Source organism: Polypterus senegalus, chromosome 6 (assembly GCF_016835505.1).
Source record: "Polypterus senegalus isolate Bchr_013 chromosome 6, ASM1683550v1, whole genome shotgun sequence".
Classification (NCBI taxonomy): Eukaryota; Metazoa; Chordata; class Cladistia; order Polypteriformes; family Polypteridae; genus Polypterus; species Polypterus senegalus.
The window spans coordinates 138,427,557-138,446,327 of record NC_053159.1 but is presented as its reverse complement, the minus strand read 5'-3'; the positions used below and the strand labels follow the sequence as shown (position 1 = coordinate 138,446,327).

The 18,771-nt window shown below is 38.4% G+C and overlaps 1 protein-coding gene across 3 annotated transcripts in view; it reads left to right on the top strand.

Moving 5' to 3' along the window:
• The window catches only part of parp14rs3 (poly(ADP-ribose) polymerase family member 14-related sequence 3), a 70,296-nt gene that overhangs the window by 18,095 nt on the left and 33,430 nt on the right, over positions 1–18,771 (top strand). The window contains exons 6-13 of one of the 3 annotated variants that reach the window (XM_039757332.1): positions 3,622–3,858; positions 6,065–8,154; positions 10,285–10,342; positions 11,091–11,213; positions 13,658–13,720; positions 14,124–14,300; positions 15,913–16,097; positions 17,243–17,291. In XM_039757332.1, coding sequence (XP_039613266.1) covers positions 3,622–3,858; positions 6,065–8,154; positions 10,285–10,342; positions 11,091–11,213; positions 13,658–13,720; positions 14,124–14,300; positions 15,913–16,097; positions 17,243–17,291 — 2,982 coding nt within the window. Of the gene's footprint in view, positions 1–3,621; positions 3,859–6,064; positions 8,155–10,284; positions 10,343–11,084; positions 11,214–13,657; positions 13,721–14,123; positions 14,301–15,912; positions 16,098–17,242; positions 17,292–18,771 lie in introns of all 3 variants that reach the window. The other 2 variants (XM_039757331.1, XM_039757333.1) reach the window with 2 other exon arrangements.

Here is an 18,771-nt window from a genome sequence, read left to right as displayed (position 1 = left end):
TCCAGTAGTTGGTGGGCGTGGCTCTTTCCTGCGTGTGCCATAGGTGTCTTACTTGTCGGCGGCTTAGTGAATCCACGCCCCTTCCGGCGTGCTTTCCATGGGTGTCTTGCCTTAGTGAATTATATATATAGATAGATAGATTAATTTATTGTTCAAAAATAAGTCAAATTGAGGTTAACATAAACTATGGCCTATACAGAAGTTAAAAATATTTATTTTTTTATTAATTTTATTGTAATCATTCCATACAAATTGATCAATTTTTACAAAAAATAGGATGAGAACAAGTCGACCCCCACCCCTGAGAGAGAGAAGATGTAGAGAGCTGTAAACATACCTAAATTGATGAGTTTAATAGACCAATAGAGATGAATGGAGAAGAAAAAGAAATGTGGAGATAATTGCTTCCTCGGTGCTTTAAGTGCTTATTCTAAAATATTACTGATTAGATCCTGCCATGTTTTGAAAAAAATCTACACAGAACCTCTAACTGAGTATTTGATTTTTTCCAATTTCAGATAGTATAAAACATTGGTTTCCCACTGACTTAAAAGAGTAGAGTTAGGATTCTTCCAGTTTAGCAAAATAAGTCTGCGTGCCAAAAGTGTACTGAATGCAATCACAGTTTGCACCCTTCTCCACTTTACACCCATCTGGAAGAACACCAAACACAGCTGTTAATGGGTTAGGAGGTATTGAGACACCAAGGCTAAAAATTAAAATTTTGATCCAAAATGATGTTCATTTGGTGCAGGCCCAGAACATGTGACCCAGTGGGGCTGGGACTTGATTGCAACGTTCGCAGGTTGGATCCTGCCCTGGAAACATTTTGGACGGTTTTAGTCGAGACAGATGTGCTCGATATATAATTTTAAGTTGTATAATTGTATGCTTTGCGCATGTGGAGCTCGAGTGAATTCTCTGCATTGCTATTTTACACTCCTTTTCTGATATATTGATTAAGAGATCTTTTTTCCAGTGTCCTCTTGTATGGCGTTATTTCAGTGCCACTATTCTGAGCACACGTAAAAAAAGATTGCAAGTGCAAGTGTTGCATTTTGAAGAGAAATTTATTTTGAGCGTACAAAAGCTGAATTTGAGTGAACAAAATTCATTGCTGCGTGCAAAAAATGTATTTCAGTGTTTGCGCTTATCCATATACACACACACAATAGCACCCCCTCTCGCCCAGTTTTTCATTTGCGCTTGCTCGCAATGTGTTGCTTGCGCTCACAACATTCTCTGCTGCGAGCGCTCAACTCTCTGTACACCGTTATAAGTGTGCCACAAAACCAACCAATCACAGACTTGGTTTCAAAAATTCTGATTGGCTCTTACGATCTCCAATCAGCTCGCTAGCTGCTGCATTCCGGACACCGGAAACACTGTCCACTCAGCCTCGCTTCTTGCAGATAGAGGGAGTTTTGATTTACTCTGCAGCCAAAGAAGAGATGGCAGAATCAAATAATGGCTCCAATAATAATAATAATGATTTTATATTACTTACATGTGGCCGGGACATGTTGTTTTCGTGCTGCTGTTCAGTATTCGACGACATAAAAGAGAGCTACTCAAATATAATTTGGAGAGTCAGTTGGCATGGTTGTATAATGCAACTACATTATACTACACCAACGATAGTCTTAACAAATAATATATTTGCCCTGGGTTTAATTGAGTTCAGCTGGATTTAGCTACATTTCAGACTGTTTCCGGAATGCAGCAGCTAGCGAGCTGATTGGAGACCGTAAGAGCCAATCAGAATTTTTGAAACCAAGTCTGTGATTGGTTGGTTTTGTGGCACACGGTGTACAGAGAGTTGAGCGCTTGCAGCAGAGAATGTTGTGAGCGCAAGCAACACATTGCGAGCAAGCGCAAATGAAAAAACTGAGCGAGAGGGGGTGCTATTGTGTGTGTGTATATGGATAATTGCAAACACTGAAATACATTTTTTGCACGCAGCAATGAATTTTGTTCACTCAAATTCAGCTTTTGTACGCTCAAAATAAATTTCTCCTCAAAATGCAACACTTGCACTTGCAATATTTTTTTACGTGCGCTCAGAATAGTGGCACTGAAATAACGCCATACTCTTGAATCTTTGAAAGGTAGGGACTGTAAAATAATTTTATATATTGCAGAGATGGTGTCTAAGTCCTTGAAATTGAGCAATATTTTTTCCAGCATGGATGAGGGTGCAAGATGAGGAAAATCTGGAAGGTTTTGTTTAACAAAGTTTCTGATTTGAAGATAGTGAAAGAAATGTGTAGCTGGAATGTTAAATTTGCAATGTAATTGTTCATAAGATGCAAAGATGTTGTCTGTATAAAGATCTCTAAACAAGTTAATCCCACATTTTTTCCAAATATTAAAAACTGCATATGTTTGTGAGGTTTGAAAAAGGTGGTTCTCATGCAGATATGCCACAGATAAAAGATTCTCCATCTTAAAATTCTTTCTACATTGGTTCCATATTCTGAGTGAGTGAAGCACAATTGGGTTATCAGTATATTGCCGGTAACTTGTGTTTATTGGGGCACAGAGCAGGGAATATAAAGAAGTACTGCAGGATTTTACTTCTATTGCGGACCAGGCCTGTGTATGTTCTTCTATTTGTGTCCAGGTTTTTATAGGTTGTATGTTTGCTGCCCAGTAATAAAACTGAAAGTTGGGTAGAGCCATGCCACCTTCTGCCTTTGGTCTTTGTAGGGTCGCTCTTTGGATACGTGGATTTTTTGAGTTCCAAATAAATGAGATAATTGTTGAATCTAATTACTTAAAAAAATTATTTATTGTTGTATATTGAAATGTTTTGAAATTAAAAAAGAAGCTTAGGAAGAATATTCATCTTAACAACGTTAGTTCTTCCAGCTAGAGTGAGATGAAGGGTTAAAACTATTTAAATCAAAAGTTTGTTAAATACTAATGTGAAAATGTGTGTATTTAACCACTCCCTGTATAGTCTGTGACAGCTGGGATAAGAAAGTGATCACAGAGGACCCTATATTCATTATTCTAGTTTTGTGTCTAGACTTGAGCGATTTTATTTTTCACATCTGGCCCAATATAAATTTGCCCAAGGACTGATGACACGATTCTTCCTTGGTTTTAATGAAAACTGCACCATTGCTTTGATAGTGTAAATTATTTTGGGTGCCACTTGATTCTGAAAGCAGTGCTGCATTGTATGTCTCAGAGTAAATATAATTGATTGCATTTTTATTTTTGGCTAACTTTCAAGTTCATTTCTTGAGGTGCAGTGCTTATCTGATCCTTGTAGCTTTATCATCTGCAGATTTTGAGTGAGCGCCCTCCATGTCTTACTATTTCAAACACAGCGCTGTTGAAGGAGTCACAAAGGGATGCACGCATACATGCAACTGTGAAAGGTCAAATGAAAGGATTCAAGTCACATTATTAGCTCTATTGCATGCCTAAATAAGAAGATACCTGTTCTTTGATTTCGATCGTTGTCAGAAACTATGACTTGCTGAGGATCACACCACCAATGACTGTTTAACTAACACATCCAGGCCATTTGTCTACCACAGCACAGTGCCTAAGAGAAAACCATCTGACCGTTATTAGCAACTCATTCATTTTCCTTTTCTGGGATTTCAGACCGAGAAGCCTTTATTAAGAAATGTTCCAAGAAGACGTTCCTCAACAAAGAGATCTCAGTTTTTCCTCTGCAGTACTCCAACTCTGTATTGGTTCTGGGAGATGTTGACCAAATCCAGTTGGACGAGGTGAAGCTCTACTTTTCAGATACTAAGAGAAGCAAGGGCGGTGCAATAAAGACAGCGGCGCCTGATCACAAATCTGGTGGTGTTGTTCTAACGTTTGAAGATCATCACGGTAATTATTCAATAAAGAACGTTTTGCACATTAGACTTTTCTCTAATGATTCTTGCTGCTGTTTATTGTGGCAAAAGAGTGCGGTGCAGAAGAAGAAAATAGTCAATTCTGTTTCATTTTGACTGAAACAAAGTGAATATATTTGTATTCAGTTAGAAGGCATACATTGTGATTTAAGTGAACATAAATCTGCTTTAGAAGCTCTTGTACAACCTAAAAATAAAAGCACAAAACGATATGTAAAATTAAGCAAAGCAGTTTAACCAGATTTTTAATTAGGTTTGCTTCAATCTTTTGTATTGTCTTTGTTATGTAATGAAGGCATTTTTGGATTTTGTTTGTATTATTTTGTTAAATCTTTATAAAACCAAACAGCCTTATTGAGGTTTACTCCGCTCTCTTTTATAAGTGTCCCAACTAAGAAAAAACAGGAAAAAAAATACAAATTATGAGTGAAATGTGCAGTACATACACTTTCTAAAATATTAAACTACTGAAAATAATAGGAAGACTAAATGTGACTGAGAGCTAATCTATATTCCTGTTATTGTCTTGCTAATTAAACTTTATATAGGCTCAAAAAGTTTGTTTTTTAAAGGCAATGTCATAATTGAGGTTCAAAGAAGCAAAGAAAAAAAATCTGCGTTACCCAATTCACTGTTTTACTTTAATATTTCAAGCAGGGAATCGTCCCCATCCTCAACCACTTTTAGATTTCCCAGTGTACAAATGGATGCTAAAATATTAACTGATATGTAAAAAAAGATCAAATAAACTTTGCTAAAATAAATCCATTACGTCCTTTAACCCATGACCGTCGATAGTCATGTCCGAGGATGAGACAGGTAATGAGGACACGTAACAAGCAATAGTACGGTGCAAAGTGTGGTGCTTTTATTAAAACAAACAACAGTGTTCCAAATGAAAAAAATGTGTTGTTCAAGTCTTCAATGAATAATAAAAACGGTGATAAAAGTGGAACTTAAACAAAATCCAATAAATACAGTGTGTTACAAATCCATACAGGTGAGGCAAACCATATATGTTCCTTTTTTCTCTTCATTTGTCTTCGCCAGGACCCTGGTGATTCCCTCAGACACAGCCCACTGCTTCTCCACAGTTCGCCACCTCGTTTGGTACCCGTGGACCCAAACTGCAGCCTCTACTGGTACCCATAATTCGCTGGACACAATGCCCATCCTTAGGTGGCGCCATGTCGTACCACCTTATATCCTCTTGATCCCTCTCGCTAGTTCAGCCGACGAGAGAGCATCCACCTGGGCTCTCCATCGTGTTCTCTGAAATTTAATACAACCAGTGAGATGGAAATTTCCTAGCTCATTCACCTCCTGCTGTACCTCTCCCCGCCGGCGATCGCTGCCTCTTTCTTTTTATTTTGGTTTCCTTTTTGTTCCCTTTATCCCACTCACATTCCTTTTATACTTTAGTGGGCATGGGTGGAAAATGTCATATCCCAGAGCTGCATGCTTTGGCTCCTAAAATCATGCTTCACCAATCGACACCCCAGGGCCACATGTTCATGCTACCATGCGCACATGTGCCCACCCCGAGCCTCAGTGCACTGTTTTTAATAAAAAACTGACACACTGCCACAGACCCCAGTCACACCTAATCACACCCCCAAAATAAGAAAATGGCAGTGTATGCCTCCACTGAATTCATTATATGCTGCCTTTACAATTGTATTCTTCATAAAATGAACTACCTCAGGTAATGCAAAAATGGCAAGGTGTTCCTGCAGTTATCTGTCATTCTTCTGAACAGTCTGTGCAGGTGTTTGAGCGCCCTAGCTGTTCGTTCTCCATCTTTGGTTTATCCACTCCCTCCAGCAGTTTTTATGTCTTTCCGAGAGGCTCGTTTTCATTACATTCTTACTCTTTCACTCATAATTCTTGCTATCTGTGTATACCTTATTTAGATCTCTAATTGATTTTCTGTTCATTATCATTGAAAGCTATGCTATCTTCATTGTATGTACATTCCATAATAATATGGATGTTAAAATCTCTTCCTAGTTGGTCTATGATTGCTTTCATTTAATTACAAAAAAAAAAGTTATGAAAGCACCCACTATGACAGGTGCCATGTTCAGATGATAAATGATGACAAAGTGATTTCATTTTTGTAATATTAGTAATGCACTTCCATACGTGACTTGTCTAATGTGTTTTGTTTTGTTTTCTAGCTGCTCAGCAAGTGGCTGGACAAACACATGAACTGCATGGCACTTCTTTCCAGGTCTACCTCTACTATGAGTCTTTCCAGCAGCCATTAACAGGAAAAACACATCTGTCAAACCTTCCCAGAAATGTACATATCCCAGTGGAACCTGTTCTTTTGGATTATATTTTGCACAAAAAGAAAATCAGGGAAGAGTTGGAGGAGAGTCTACAGCATATTTATTGCAAAGTCATCTTTGATGAATTGCCGGATGAATGCAATATCATTCTACAAAGCTCTTTTGACCAGGACACGCTGCTGGCTTACAATGTGGCTGACAACTGGAAAGAAGATGTTAGCACAATGGTGCAATCATTTCTGAAGAGATATCCTACTCAGGTGTTTACAGTCGACAGAGACATATGGGAAGAGGTTCAGGCTAAGTGCCTAGCTTTCAACTTCTCTGATCTGAGTATTTACTGTAAACAGTCTGCTAACCAAGTTGTTGTTGTCGGGGAAGAAAATCAGTTAGCTCGTGGAAGAGATGCAATAAGTAATGTAATAAAAACTGTCCAAGAGGAGTTTGAGGACAAAAGAAATGCTATTGAGGAAAAGATTGTTTTAAATAATTCAGATGAGCTTGCATTCTTATTAAACTTCGTCTATGAGCATCTTGGAGAGGTTGAGAGCAAAATTGACGAGATTGCTTTAGCAATAATTATTAAAGGACACCGAACAAAAGTTGAAAAAGCTAAAAAAGCCATTGAGATGACCCAGTCTGCTTTGTGCACTAAGAGCTTAGATTTCTCACCTAATACTGAGGCTGTTTTAAGATCAATTGATTTGGAATTATTCAAATTTAACTATTTCTTTAAGAATAGCATTAAGGCTACAGTTCTGCTGGTCAAAGATGTCAAAATCATGGCTGTCCAGGAAGACTTACCGAAAGCAGTTGATCTTATTAATGATCTTTTTAGCAGTGAAGTGATTACGCTGTCATCTGATCAAGAGAAACTGACCGAGGAAGAAGACTGGAAAGAGTTTTTTAGTGATCTTGAAAAAGAAATGGACTCCAATAGTGCAGAACGCAGGATTAGTATTACATTCTGTCCTCCAGAAATAAGGCTAGGTGGCTTCTCAAATGCCGTCACAGATGCTGCAAAGAAGCTGCGAGGTTATCTTGACAATAAAAGGCCTGTCACTGAGATCATTCCTCTAAAGTATATACGTGCAGTTGAATTTGTAGAGAATTGCATAAAACTCACCAATATTCCAGAAATTATGGCTATGGATGTCAGCATATTGTTCAGCAGAAATATGACCTTTCCATGTCTTAAAGTGAGTGGCGTTCCGAACGTCCTAAAGAATGCTGTGGCGCTGGTTAAATCTCACATTGATGGCATTGTGTCAGAAACGTACACGTACGACAAAGCAGGAGAATCAAAAGTCCTTGAAAAGCACCGTGTTTCCCTCCAGGCTCAGGCAAAAGACCTAGGCTGCATGCTATGGCTGAACTGTTCAACAGATGCAAGCAAAATGTCACATGTTTGTTCGCAAATCTGGAATTCTTTCCATTTTCAGATCATACAAGGTGACATAAGAAAACAAAATGCTGATGCTTTAGTGTGTCCTTTAAATGGCAATTTGACTTTTGACAACCCTTTGGCTATGGATCTTCATACTTCAGGTGGAGATGAAATTAAGCAAGCATGTGAGGAGTTACTCAAAACTAAAAAGGTCATAGAAGTGGGCACGGTGATTCTATCTAACCCAGGAAAGCTGCCTTTTCAAAAACTTCTCTTTGCTGTGACACCAATATGGGGAAAGTGCAATTATGACTTTAGGGGAAAACGCAAAGAGGAAATCTACCTGCAGGCTTTAGTTCAGCAGTGCTTGAAAACTGCAGAAGAGGAGAAATGTGCTTCAGTTGCACTGCCTGTGCTCGGACACGGACAATTTGGCTTTCAGCTCGACTGCAGTGCTAGAGTTTTAACAGAGGCAATTAAGGAGTATTGTGAAAGTCAGCAGAACACCTTCCACAACCTGAGGGAGATCTTTGTAGTTGATCCAGATGTTGGGACGATTGAAAAATTCAACAGCATGATAAATGATGTGGTAATCCTGTCACCTTCTGTGTACAGTAGTAGGTAGATCGGGGGTATCAGATGTGTGGAGATTATGAGATAGCTCCGGACATTTTATGTTTTGTAGCATTTAGCCAAGCATCTAACTCGGCAATAACATGGCACACAAATCCAAGGAGTCAGAGTCCGGCCTACAGCTTATTGCTTACGATTTAAAAAAATAAATGCTCACAGATATGTTAACTGTTGGTGGTGAATGTTTCTTCTGATTTATGGGTTTTAGGATCTTCAGATAGGCAGGGGGGAAAAACAGTGTGCCAGTTAAACTATCTAACAAGCTAAAATGACTGCATACAAGTAATCCAAAGTAAGCATTTATGGGTATGCTTTTCAAACATTTTACTTCTTTAGTCCCTGGCTCACTTTGGTAGGTAGTGTTCTTGCAGAGAACAGTTGCTGCAGTGTTCAGTTTCATTGTGGTGTAGAATATCACATATACTGCATTTAATATTGTTAGATTTTGCATTTTTTTAATCAATTATTCTTCCTGATACATTTTAATAACAAAAAATAATTCATATGTAGATGAAGTGTTTCATTTTACCTAAAAGCCTTCAAGAAGCTTACTGTATATACCTGTGTATAAGTCGGGTCTTGAAACCCGAAAAATCGATCATAAAATCAGACCCCGACTTATGTGCCTGTTCAAAAATACAACACTTTATTTATTTATTTTCATCTTCTGCTTCCTCCAATCTCGAACCAGTTTCTCAGACACATCAAATTTTGTTGCAGCTGCACAGTTACCAATTTCTTTCGCCACTTCAACAACTTTTAATTTAAAACCAGCTTCATATGAACTTCTGATCGAATGCTCCATCATAGATAAGGAAAGCTCTTTCAGTAAAGGTGTATGAGGGTGTGAGATACAAAAATGCAAACGTCGCTTTGGAATAGTTCAGGTATTACCATGTGGTCACGTAGGCACAACATATAGAAAAAAAGGCAGTGTGCTCCGTGGTTACTCTCTCAGGGGAGTGTTAGCATATCATAATCTCTTGGACCAATAGTGTGAGTTTTCCGCATTCGACTCATATGATCGACACTATGAAATACCAGAAATTATACGGTAAAATGAAGCCCGACTTACCTGCGGAAGAACTTAAATGCGAGTATATACGGTAATTCAAGCAACAGGAAACACAGCAAAATTTATAATATGACTGTACTGAATCAAAACACGAAACTGTTATCAATGAAAGGATATGCAAGAGGGGCCCCAAAAAATTCCCGGAATTGGTCAATATATTACAGTCGTAAGGTGTAGTTATTGACTGTGCCACTGGGTTTTGTATGCCTGCACTCTCGTTAATCAGTCTGCCGTGTGGCATTGTGTTGAGTTGGTTGAGTGCATATTGACATTTACTCTACAATCATGCGTGTGGCTTTGCCAATTCTTTTTTTCCCCAAGCCGAAAAAAGTACACAGGTCATAGCAAACATCAAAAGAACAACGGACCTGTTCCTAAAGAGTTTCCACATTAATAGACAGCTAATCAGCAAAATTACACCGAACTGCTGAGGCGGCTGAAAACATTAGGAAGATAAAACATCTGACATCGTGGAACATGCAAAACTGTATTTTGCCCCATAACAGCTCACCTGCACACAATGCATTTCTAGTAAAAGGGTTTTTGACCACAAACAATGTGGCTGTTGTTTCGCACCCACTTCCCACCATCGTGTTCTTAAATCTTGCCTTCATTTTATCCTGAAAATTAAAATTCAGACTGAAAGGGAAAACGATTTGCCACGTTGGAACTAATTCAGAATTAAATCGCAGGAGGTTGTAAAAAAACAGAAGTACAAGAAACGTTTCCAGGATTGTGAGAAGAGCTGGGACAAATGTATTGCGTGTCAAAGGGAGTACTTTGACGGTGACTACGTAAAATTAAACTACTCTAAGCTGTATAACAAAGTTTTTTGTTTTAAACAATTCTGGGAATTTATGGGTTCCCCCTTGTATAAAAACAAAAGATAAATTAAATCAAAGTCTTCTGTTATTGATTATGCTATTCTAGACCATTTAATCCTGGCAGCAAAAAATGTTTATAATCAATCCTTTAATTATACACAGTAACTGTCTTGTTTAAATTCTCCAGGTCAGTAAAAAAGAAGCCAACAAAGTTCAAGACGGCACTAGAGATCAGTCTGCAGCAGGTATGGTTTCTACTACACCCAACATTATTAAAAGCCCTCTCTTGATAACAAGTGGCAGTCAAGTTTTATCTGTTACATTCATAACATCTTATCCATGGGTAAGACTTGCAACATTTTATAATTATGCTTACAGAAAAGTGTTCAAAGGCATAACTTTGAGCTTAGCAGAAACGTGGGACATTTATTTTCATTTATTTTCAAATTGTTGTTAAACCAGCAGAGGATTCTCATTCTTAATGTGTAGTGTAAAAGACCCACTGAAGCAGCTAGTACCCAAAATGTGAGCGTTATTTTCAAGTCTGTGATAACTGCTGGTCTCATTTTTCAAAATCGGCATTCTCTATTTGGCAGTGGACTGACAACGCTGTCTAGGCTTGTTTTCCCACCTCATGTCTAGTGATCCTGGCATAAGCTTCTTGTTGTGATTCTGGATTGGATAAAGTCGCTTTACGCCTCTGTTCACTTCCTCTTCATGAAGCATTTGATTTAATGATTTAGTCTCCTTTTTAAAGGACTGTCCAATTTCTGCTTCTGTGTATTTAACGTGGTCTTTCGTCAGAACACTAAAGCACAGTCCCCACTCTTAGAATACATTAATGTACATGTAGGATATTTTTCCCATAAAGGTTTGTATACTAAATTGCTTTTTTAACTTTCTACTATAATAATTGATTATTGGATTGCATTTGCTTACATATCTTGTTGGTAAGAAATCATCTGATCACATTTGCATTTCTTGAAGTTGCAGCTACGCCATGCCCAACAATCAGTGTAGCTGGGTTTCCAATTAGCCTGACAATTGGAGACATCACAAAAGAAAATGTGGACGCCATTGTGAATTCAACCAACAGCACACTAGATCTTAATTCAGGTAAGCATCCAAAAGAATATTAGAGGTAATAAGTAAGACTAAAAATATCTTGTTATACTCACATTGTCCCTGGGTACTTTAGCCATTGTGTCTAAGTTAGTTTGCTAGTTCTCAATGTTAAGCTTTTAGTAGTTGACAAACATGCTACAGTAACTAATGACTGATGCTGGTGAGTGGGATGTTTGTTATTTTCATTTTTCAAATATGTGAAATAATGGATGACATAACATTCTGTCAGGTTTTATTTGCAGTATGCTGCACACAGTAGGTGAGAGTTGGCATTTCTGTCATAGAAAGTTGCATAAGTGGTGAGGCCTTGCTTTATGACAAAGTTGGAAAACTCAAATTTGATCTGATTGTTCAGCCCCTTTAGATGCGGTTCATTGTGTCTGCAACAATTCAGCTCAGATGAATGAAAAAAGCTCCTCTGTGCTCAGCTACAGAGGGATTAAAGTTTGGGAGAATTCAAAACATATACTACTATATATCATTTTTTAAACTCCTTACTTTTATAAAACCGATCATTTGACAATAAACATCTGACATCTGTTACACCCTTAAGCTGTCTGTGAAAGGTCCTCAGTGGACAAAATGGAGTCTTGTCCACAAATGACTGTGTTGCCTGAAAATAGTAGTCTGCTGATGCAGACCTCCATTAAGTAATAGTCAATAGACGCATGTGAGTCACATATTTAAATACACTGCGTTATACCAGTTAAAGGGGTAAAAATTTATCAGAACTCACAAAGACACTTGCGTTTAGCCAGGATGGATTGATTTCCCTTACTGGTTAAGAGGCCAATATCATCTATGGACAATAGAAATCTGCCTCCCAGGACCATTTATTCTCCCGTTGTGCTGAGTGTCGGCATTCTTCTGGTGGAACTCTCATTTTGAAACCTGTGGTACTGTATGGGAATAGTAGCTCCAATACTCCCACTAGCAGCCCCTGTTGGGGTCCAGGGCACTGCTGGAGGGAGCTGCTGGGAGAAGACTCCCTGTTATGTTGAAGTTCTGTCTGCCCCTGAAGTGCTTTCTGAACCAGACATTCTTCCAATTCCAGGTTGAAAAGTGTCCCCTAACCTTAGCTAGATAATTGAAGTTGAGCGCGGATGAGGACAGCACTCACTTGGAGAGGAGAATGAGAACAGGGGAGTCATGGTTGGTTTTGTATGTGTTGTGGATTCTGCTTTTGCTTTGTAAGAATGGTATGGTACTTCGCTGAATAAAAAAGGCTGTGTGCTGTGGATTATAAGTCAAGGGACGTTATGCTCAGACTATATAATGCACTAATAAGACTGCTTCTGGAATATTGCGTTCATTTCTCATCATCAAGATACAAGAAAGACTTGAAGCTGTGCAAAGGAGAGCAACCGTGTGCATCCTAGACTTAAGGACATGTCCTACTGTAACAGACTCAGAGAATTAAAATGATTTAGTCTCAAGCAGAGATGATTGTATGGGGACCTAATCCAGGTATTTCAAACCCGCAAATGCATTGCTAAAGCAGATCCAGCAAACATTCTTTCGTCTTCAGGGTGAATCACATACTCAAGGACATCAGTGGAAATTAAGAGGAAGTGCATTTAAAATAGGAAGCTCTTCTTTATGGAGAAAGTTGTGGGACTCTGGAGCAAACTAGTAAGACGTGTAGTTGAAGCAGAAATCTTGATAACCTTACCTATTAGCTAAGCAAATGGGCTTGATGGACTCGAATGTGGTCTCCTCTCATTTGTCAAATTTTTTTGTTTCTGTGTTTCTTATTTATGTCGGTCAGTTGTGTCTGGGGTTTGGGGGAGTGAGATGTTCCTTATTTGCCACCGACATCATTTATATTATTTTATTGAAGATGCCAGTTTGAATTTTAAGCTTTTGCAACCTGTAATGTCATCCAGAATTTGAATATGAGGAAAGAACTACAGTACTATTGCCATTATAAAGAGATCACAATCTAATCCCCAGGTCACCTCCTGCACCAGTAAGTCATTAACTATGTTGCTTTTAATAAATGAAAATCAAAAACTGCTAAATTAGCAATAGACGAACATGCATGCTAATTCTGGAATCCTCTGATCTTACTAATCGGTGAGGGCAAACAAAAAGCCAGCAGTGGTCTCTTTGTAAAAGTGAGTCAAAAACACGAGTGTGAAATTATTACAAACCCCGAGCAGCAGTAACCCTGGTGACTTGGCACACAGAAGCACACATACAGGAGTTCTTCAAAGTCCAGTTGCCAGTCTATCTATAATGCTTAACCTCATCGAATAAAAAGTAAACATTTCACAATCTTGGGGAACCCACAAAACCTTATGGGGTTGAGGCTTGCCCACCTTGGTTACAATATTGTATTAATTAGAATGATCAGTTGTATTTCAGGTTTTGTTATATCGACTTGTGCCCTTCAAAGGATATAAAGAGCCCTTCTTCTTTTGCTTTGAACGCAGGTGTTTCTGGAGCCATCTTGAAAGCTGCTGGAAGTGCTGTTAAAGATGAGTGCAAGACGCTGGGTAAGTGGAAAATCTGAATGGCGAGGTTTCAATGAGACTCTATAATGGTAATTAATTTTAGGAATTTCAGAAGTAATGTGAAACACCAGATATAGCAAAGGGAATGAGAGGTACTTGAGGAGAATTCAACAGCTAATCCTTTGTAAATAACAACCGAGTGAAAGGTCATTGAGCACAATGCATGATGTGAGGCTTTGAAAAAAGTAAGGACAGCGACTGAAATAATTCTCAAGTAACATTCTTAGGCTGGTATGTTGGAACACCTTGTGTTCTTGGTCTTTAATTATAGGATTTCTTGTTTGTTTTCAAAAAGCTTCTCTTTCTAACTAGTCATAGTCAGTACCTGCACACAATGTGCCGAAGAAACCTGAACTTGTCCCTCATGCTCTGACTGTCCTGTTAGGTGCTCAACCTGCTGATGGGGTAGTTTGTACTGGTGGTGGAAACCTCAGCTGTAAGCACATCATCCAGATGGTTGGCCCAACTACAGCAGCTGGAATTACCTCATCTGTGGAAAAGGTTCTGGAAGAGTGTGCAAAAAAGAACTTAACTAGCGTTTCCTTCCCAGCAATTGGAACAGGTAAAATTTAAACAAGATGCAACATTTTCTCCTGTACCAGTTGTGGGGTAGCCCAGAATGTCCTCTGTCTCTTTCTGTTTTAACCTTCTATAGCAAGCGGAGTTAACATTTAGAGACCGGTCAAAATAAATTTCTGATAACTTAAAATGTACTTAAAATGTCCGAAACTCCTTTCCAGATTTCTCAAAATCTGTTCATTTTTACTTTAAGACATTACAACACATTAACTCAAATACATTTTCAGATATTGCAAAATAACTGTTTGTGTGTTTCAAGATCTTTCAAATTGAGATATCTACAAATCACTTCCTGTAAAATTCGCTGTTTTTAGTTGGCCGTCTCATTTATTTTTTGATACCTTGAAATGCATTGGAGACCCTTCAAAATGTGGAGGAAGTCATTTGGAGATATCTTGAAGTGTATTTCAGATATCTGATAATGGACAGGAATCTATTTTGAGATATCTAGAATAGCAGAAAATGAAATTCAGATATCTTAAAATAAGTTCATGTCTTTTTAAAGATACCTTAAAATGTATTTGAGATATCTTGAAATCCATTTTGAGATATCTGATATGGAGCAGAGAATGGTTTTAAGATATCATGAAAAGAATTTGAGACGTCTAAACATGTATTATATTTTAGTTATAGTATCTGAAATGCGAATCAATATGAAGATATCAGAAATATGATTTCTTGACTACATGCCCAGAGATCTTAAAATAACATCCAGGCCATTTTGAGATATCTGAAATGCATTTTAAGTGACGTCCCCTATCGATAGTGCATTTTAAGGTATCTCAAAACAAGCGAAGGATTATTTCAAGATATTTGACAGTTGCCTGGAAGTCCCGATAAGAACAGGAAGGCTATTTTTACAGAATATTTTGAATTGCATTTGCGATTTTTCAGAATGCCTACAGGCTTAGTTTCGGATATCTCAAAATGCATCAGAACTTTATTTCAAGATGCCTTGAAGTGCATCAGAGCTGTCTCAAAATATCATTTTGCGATCTCTTGAGATCTATTTGAAATATCTTAAAATGTATTTTAGGTCTGAAAATGGATAATCTGTAATTAATTTTAAGAATAACTAACCTCCATTTCCATATACCTTAAAGTGCATTTTGAGATTTTGCTAAAAGTTAATTTGGTTTGCTATAATCGTGTCTCTTTACCTTTTAGTGAAATCATCATCCTGTCTGTCCCTTCTCTATACTTGTAAACAGTTCACTGCTTTTTCATCGTGTACTTTAATCCATTTTAATTGTTTCTCAGAATATTTTATAATCTCTAGGACCCAAGTTGTATTTCAAACGCTTGAAACGCTCAGACGGACTCGGCATTGCTTGATTTTAACAGTAACAGAATGGCCGTTGCTTTTTGCCAGTTTCTTGGTTTTGTCCTGCAATTATTTTCTCCAGATTTTACTACTGATGGCTGTTTCTGGTAGCTTTTTGTATTATGTCTATTATGCCCTTTTTTATTTATTTTCAGATTGTTTGTAAAATAATGAAGTATCGGATTTTATTTCAAGGTTTTGACTGTTTGTATGGTGTTAGTTGAAGGACTGGAGAGCAGCTTTAAATCTTTTCCTCCTTTTTTTCCTCTAGGTAAAGGGAACATTGCACCTTTAGACTCCATTAAGGCATTTCTAAAGGCAGCGGAAAATTATTTTACAAAATCGCCTTCCACAAGCCTTAAATCTGTGGCAATTGTTGCATTTGAGCAAAACATCTATGACTCTTTTAAGGAATATTTTAGTCAACAAATCCAGCAGTCAAGTGGGACAACCCAGGTATGTTTATTCATGTAAAATGTCAACTTCCTTAACTAACTTACTATGAAAGAAATGTTCAGAAATAGTTCTGACAATTTCTAGAAGAGGCAAATGTAAAAGTTACTTTGGGCTGTGTAGCAGTTACTCATCAATGAGTCCGCAGCTCTTTGTGCTCTCAGCACAGGTTTACATGGAGCTGAACTGAGGCTTCACATTTGTTACCTTTCACAGAATGTCAGTGAAACCGTGTGCAGTCTTCAGAGATGACTTATTAAATGTCGCGTATAATTCTTTTAATTAAATGCAATAAGCTGCCCAGCTGCTTTTGAAAATGCCTGTTTTTTCCTGACCATGAAGCTGCAGTTTCCTCCTGTTCAAAATTAACTTTGTGTTGCCAACAAGTTTATAAGTGAAATGAGAGTCGTGGCAGGGCTGTCTTAATGTATGGGCACAATGGGTGTCGGCTGGTGCCCCCCAGAGCATAGGGGCCCATGATGTTTCTGATGCCTATGCATGTTTCTGTTTTGCTATCAAAACAGGGACCCCAGCGTACTACTTTGCCTGAAGACCTATGGTGCTGTTAAGATGGCCCTGAGAGTCGAGGAGGACAGCAGCGCCTTAAGTTGGTCTTTGCTTATCCTGAAAATATCATTAGCTTGTCCCCTCTGTGATAAGAGGTCCATGGCGAAGTGCAATTTTAAATAAATAATTGTGAATCTCAGAGTGTGCAGGTTCTGAATGGGTGCTGGTGACACGCGCTGCTCCGAGGTTGATTGGGGTGCTTGGCTGATTGCACATTCATATGCAAATGTGAGTGGGTCAGTCAATAAAGACAGCACTGGCACCCAATCAGGGCTATAAAGGGAGCCTGCAGAGGAGAGACAATTGGATAAGAAGAAAGAAAAAGACAGTCCAGGAGTATAGCTGGAGAAGCAAATGGTCGGGAATAAATGAGATGGCAACAGCAGCATCAGTGCGTCAGAGAGGAGACAGAGTGACGGGCCTCCGCAAACCGAGCAAAGAGAATAGTGAGCTGTGGGGTGTCGCCGTGAATCAGTGTAAGAACAGGGACGGTGAACGAACCTCCCAGACATCCTTTACCTTTTGGAAGCTAAGAGCACTTATGGAGAAAAAATAATCTTCTTTTTTTTTTTCTATATTAGGTATCAGATCCTCAGAACACCTCTGGACCTCCCACTGTGTCCATTCCAGGTATTATCAGTCAGCAAGTTTTGAAAATGTGCAGACAAATGAACCCCACAAACCTGAACAGGAATAAGAGGGTTCAGTTTTGTGTAAATGGATGGAATATGCAGTAGTTTAGAGAGTGCAGTAACACGGCCTGTTCCAACTCTTTAAGACAGACAGACAGACAGAGGGTTTTTAAGTAATCAACAGAAGCAGGGACACTTGTGCAAATTGTTTGCTTCAACTTGCAAGGCTTAATTTACTTTCACTGCTGCAGAACAACTGTAGGTTGTTCCATGAAGAAGGCCCATTTGTAACATTCTGAAGTTTCCATTTTTTCACTTTTTGCTAACGTAAACTTTGAATTTAAACCCCTGGCAGTTTACTGCTTACCTTTTCACCTTTTTAGATCATTCATTACATTTCAGCTAAGTTGGGTTGAAGAAAAACTGGGTTGTTGTAAAACGTTTGACCAGTATTGTATATATGTATGTGTAAATACTATATATGGAATGTAATGCAAACTTGCTTTACTTCATTCAATTTCTCGTTTATTTAAAAAGCTGACATTTGGCAGGATGGTACATTTAAGGCCAGTAGGTATCTGCTAAGAATGGACTTTTCAAAATAGCAGTAGTTCAGGGTAAACCTACCCAGTAGGAAAAACTAAATACCCCAAAATCTCAAATGCTTTGACTGATTAAATTAAAACTTGGTGACGTTATAGAAAAAAGAAAATTAGCTGACACTTTTTTATATATTTTATATACTTTTTCATTTCTCAATATTATTGTTGTAGCGAGTGTGTTATTCTTAGGCCCCACATCCTTTTTGTATCTCGGCACAAAGAAATGTGGCTTGCCGTACGTGCAGATAAGCTGCACCAGCACAACACTAATGACCAAGCAGAGGCTGTAATTGTGTCGAGGATTTGGACTGCCGCTTCATGCAAATGAACAAGAAGCGATGTGAAGACTCAAAGCTCAAAGAAGAAATACTTAGCAAGTTGTGTCCTTGGATTAACACTGTACTCCATGTTCTGTCAGCTTCTTCTTACTCCTCACAATATGATATAAAATACATACAAATTTAAAGAAGGCAGACCTGTTTCTGATGGATTGTCACGTGTGCTTATATAAATACACTTCAGACAACAGGATGGGGGACGACGAGCCCTAGGTGGTGAAATACAGACAATGTTCTAGAGAAACAGAATGGAGGTCACTACGCTCGGGTTCACAAAGCAGAAGCAGGGAAGTTCTGGTACAGTGTGTCGGCCCACTTCAAGTCCAGGGTGCAATGCAAGCTGAGAGCGATGGCATTCCTTGGTCGGTTTAAATGCTTGCACAGCTCAGTAAAGGGGTCCCCCACAGACAGAACATAGAAGAGGTGGACGTTGTACTTGCAGTAGTTCACTGTGTTATTTCTTTTTACCTGTTTTTATCTGTACAATGCTTAAACGTTCAGTTCATTGGATGGGCCATGTACTGTACATGTGCAGCCT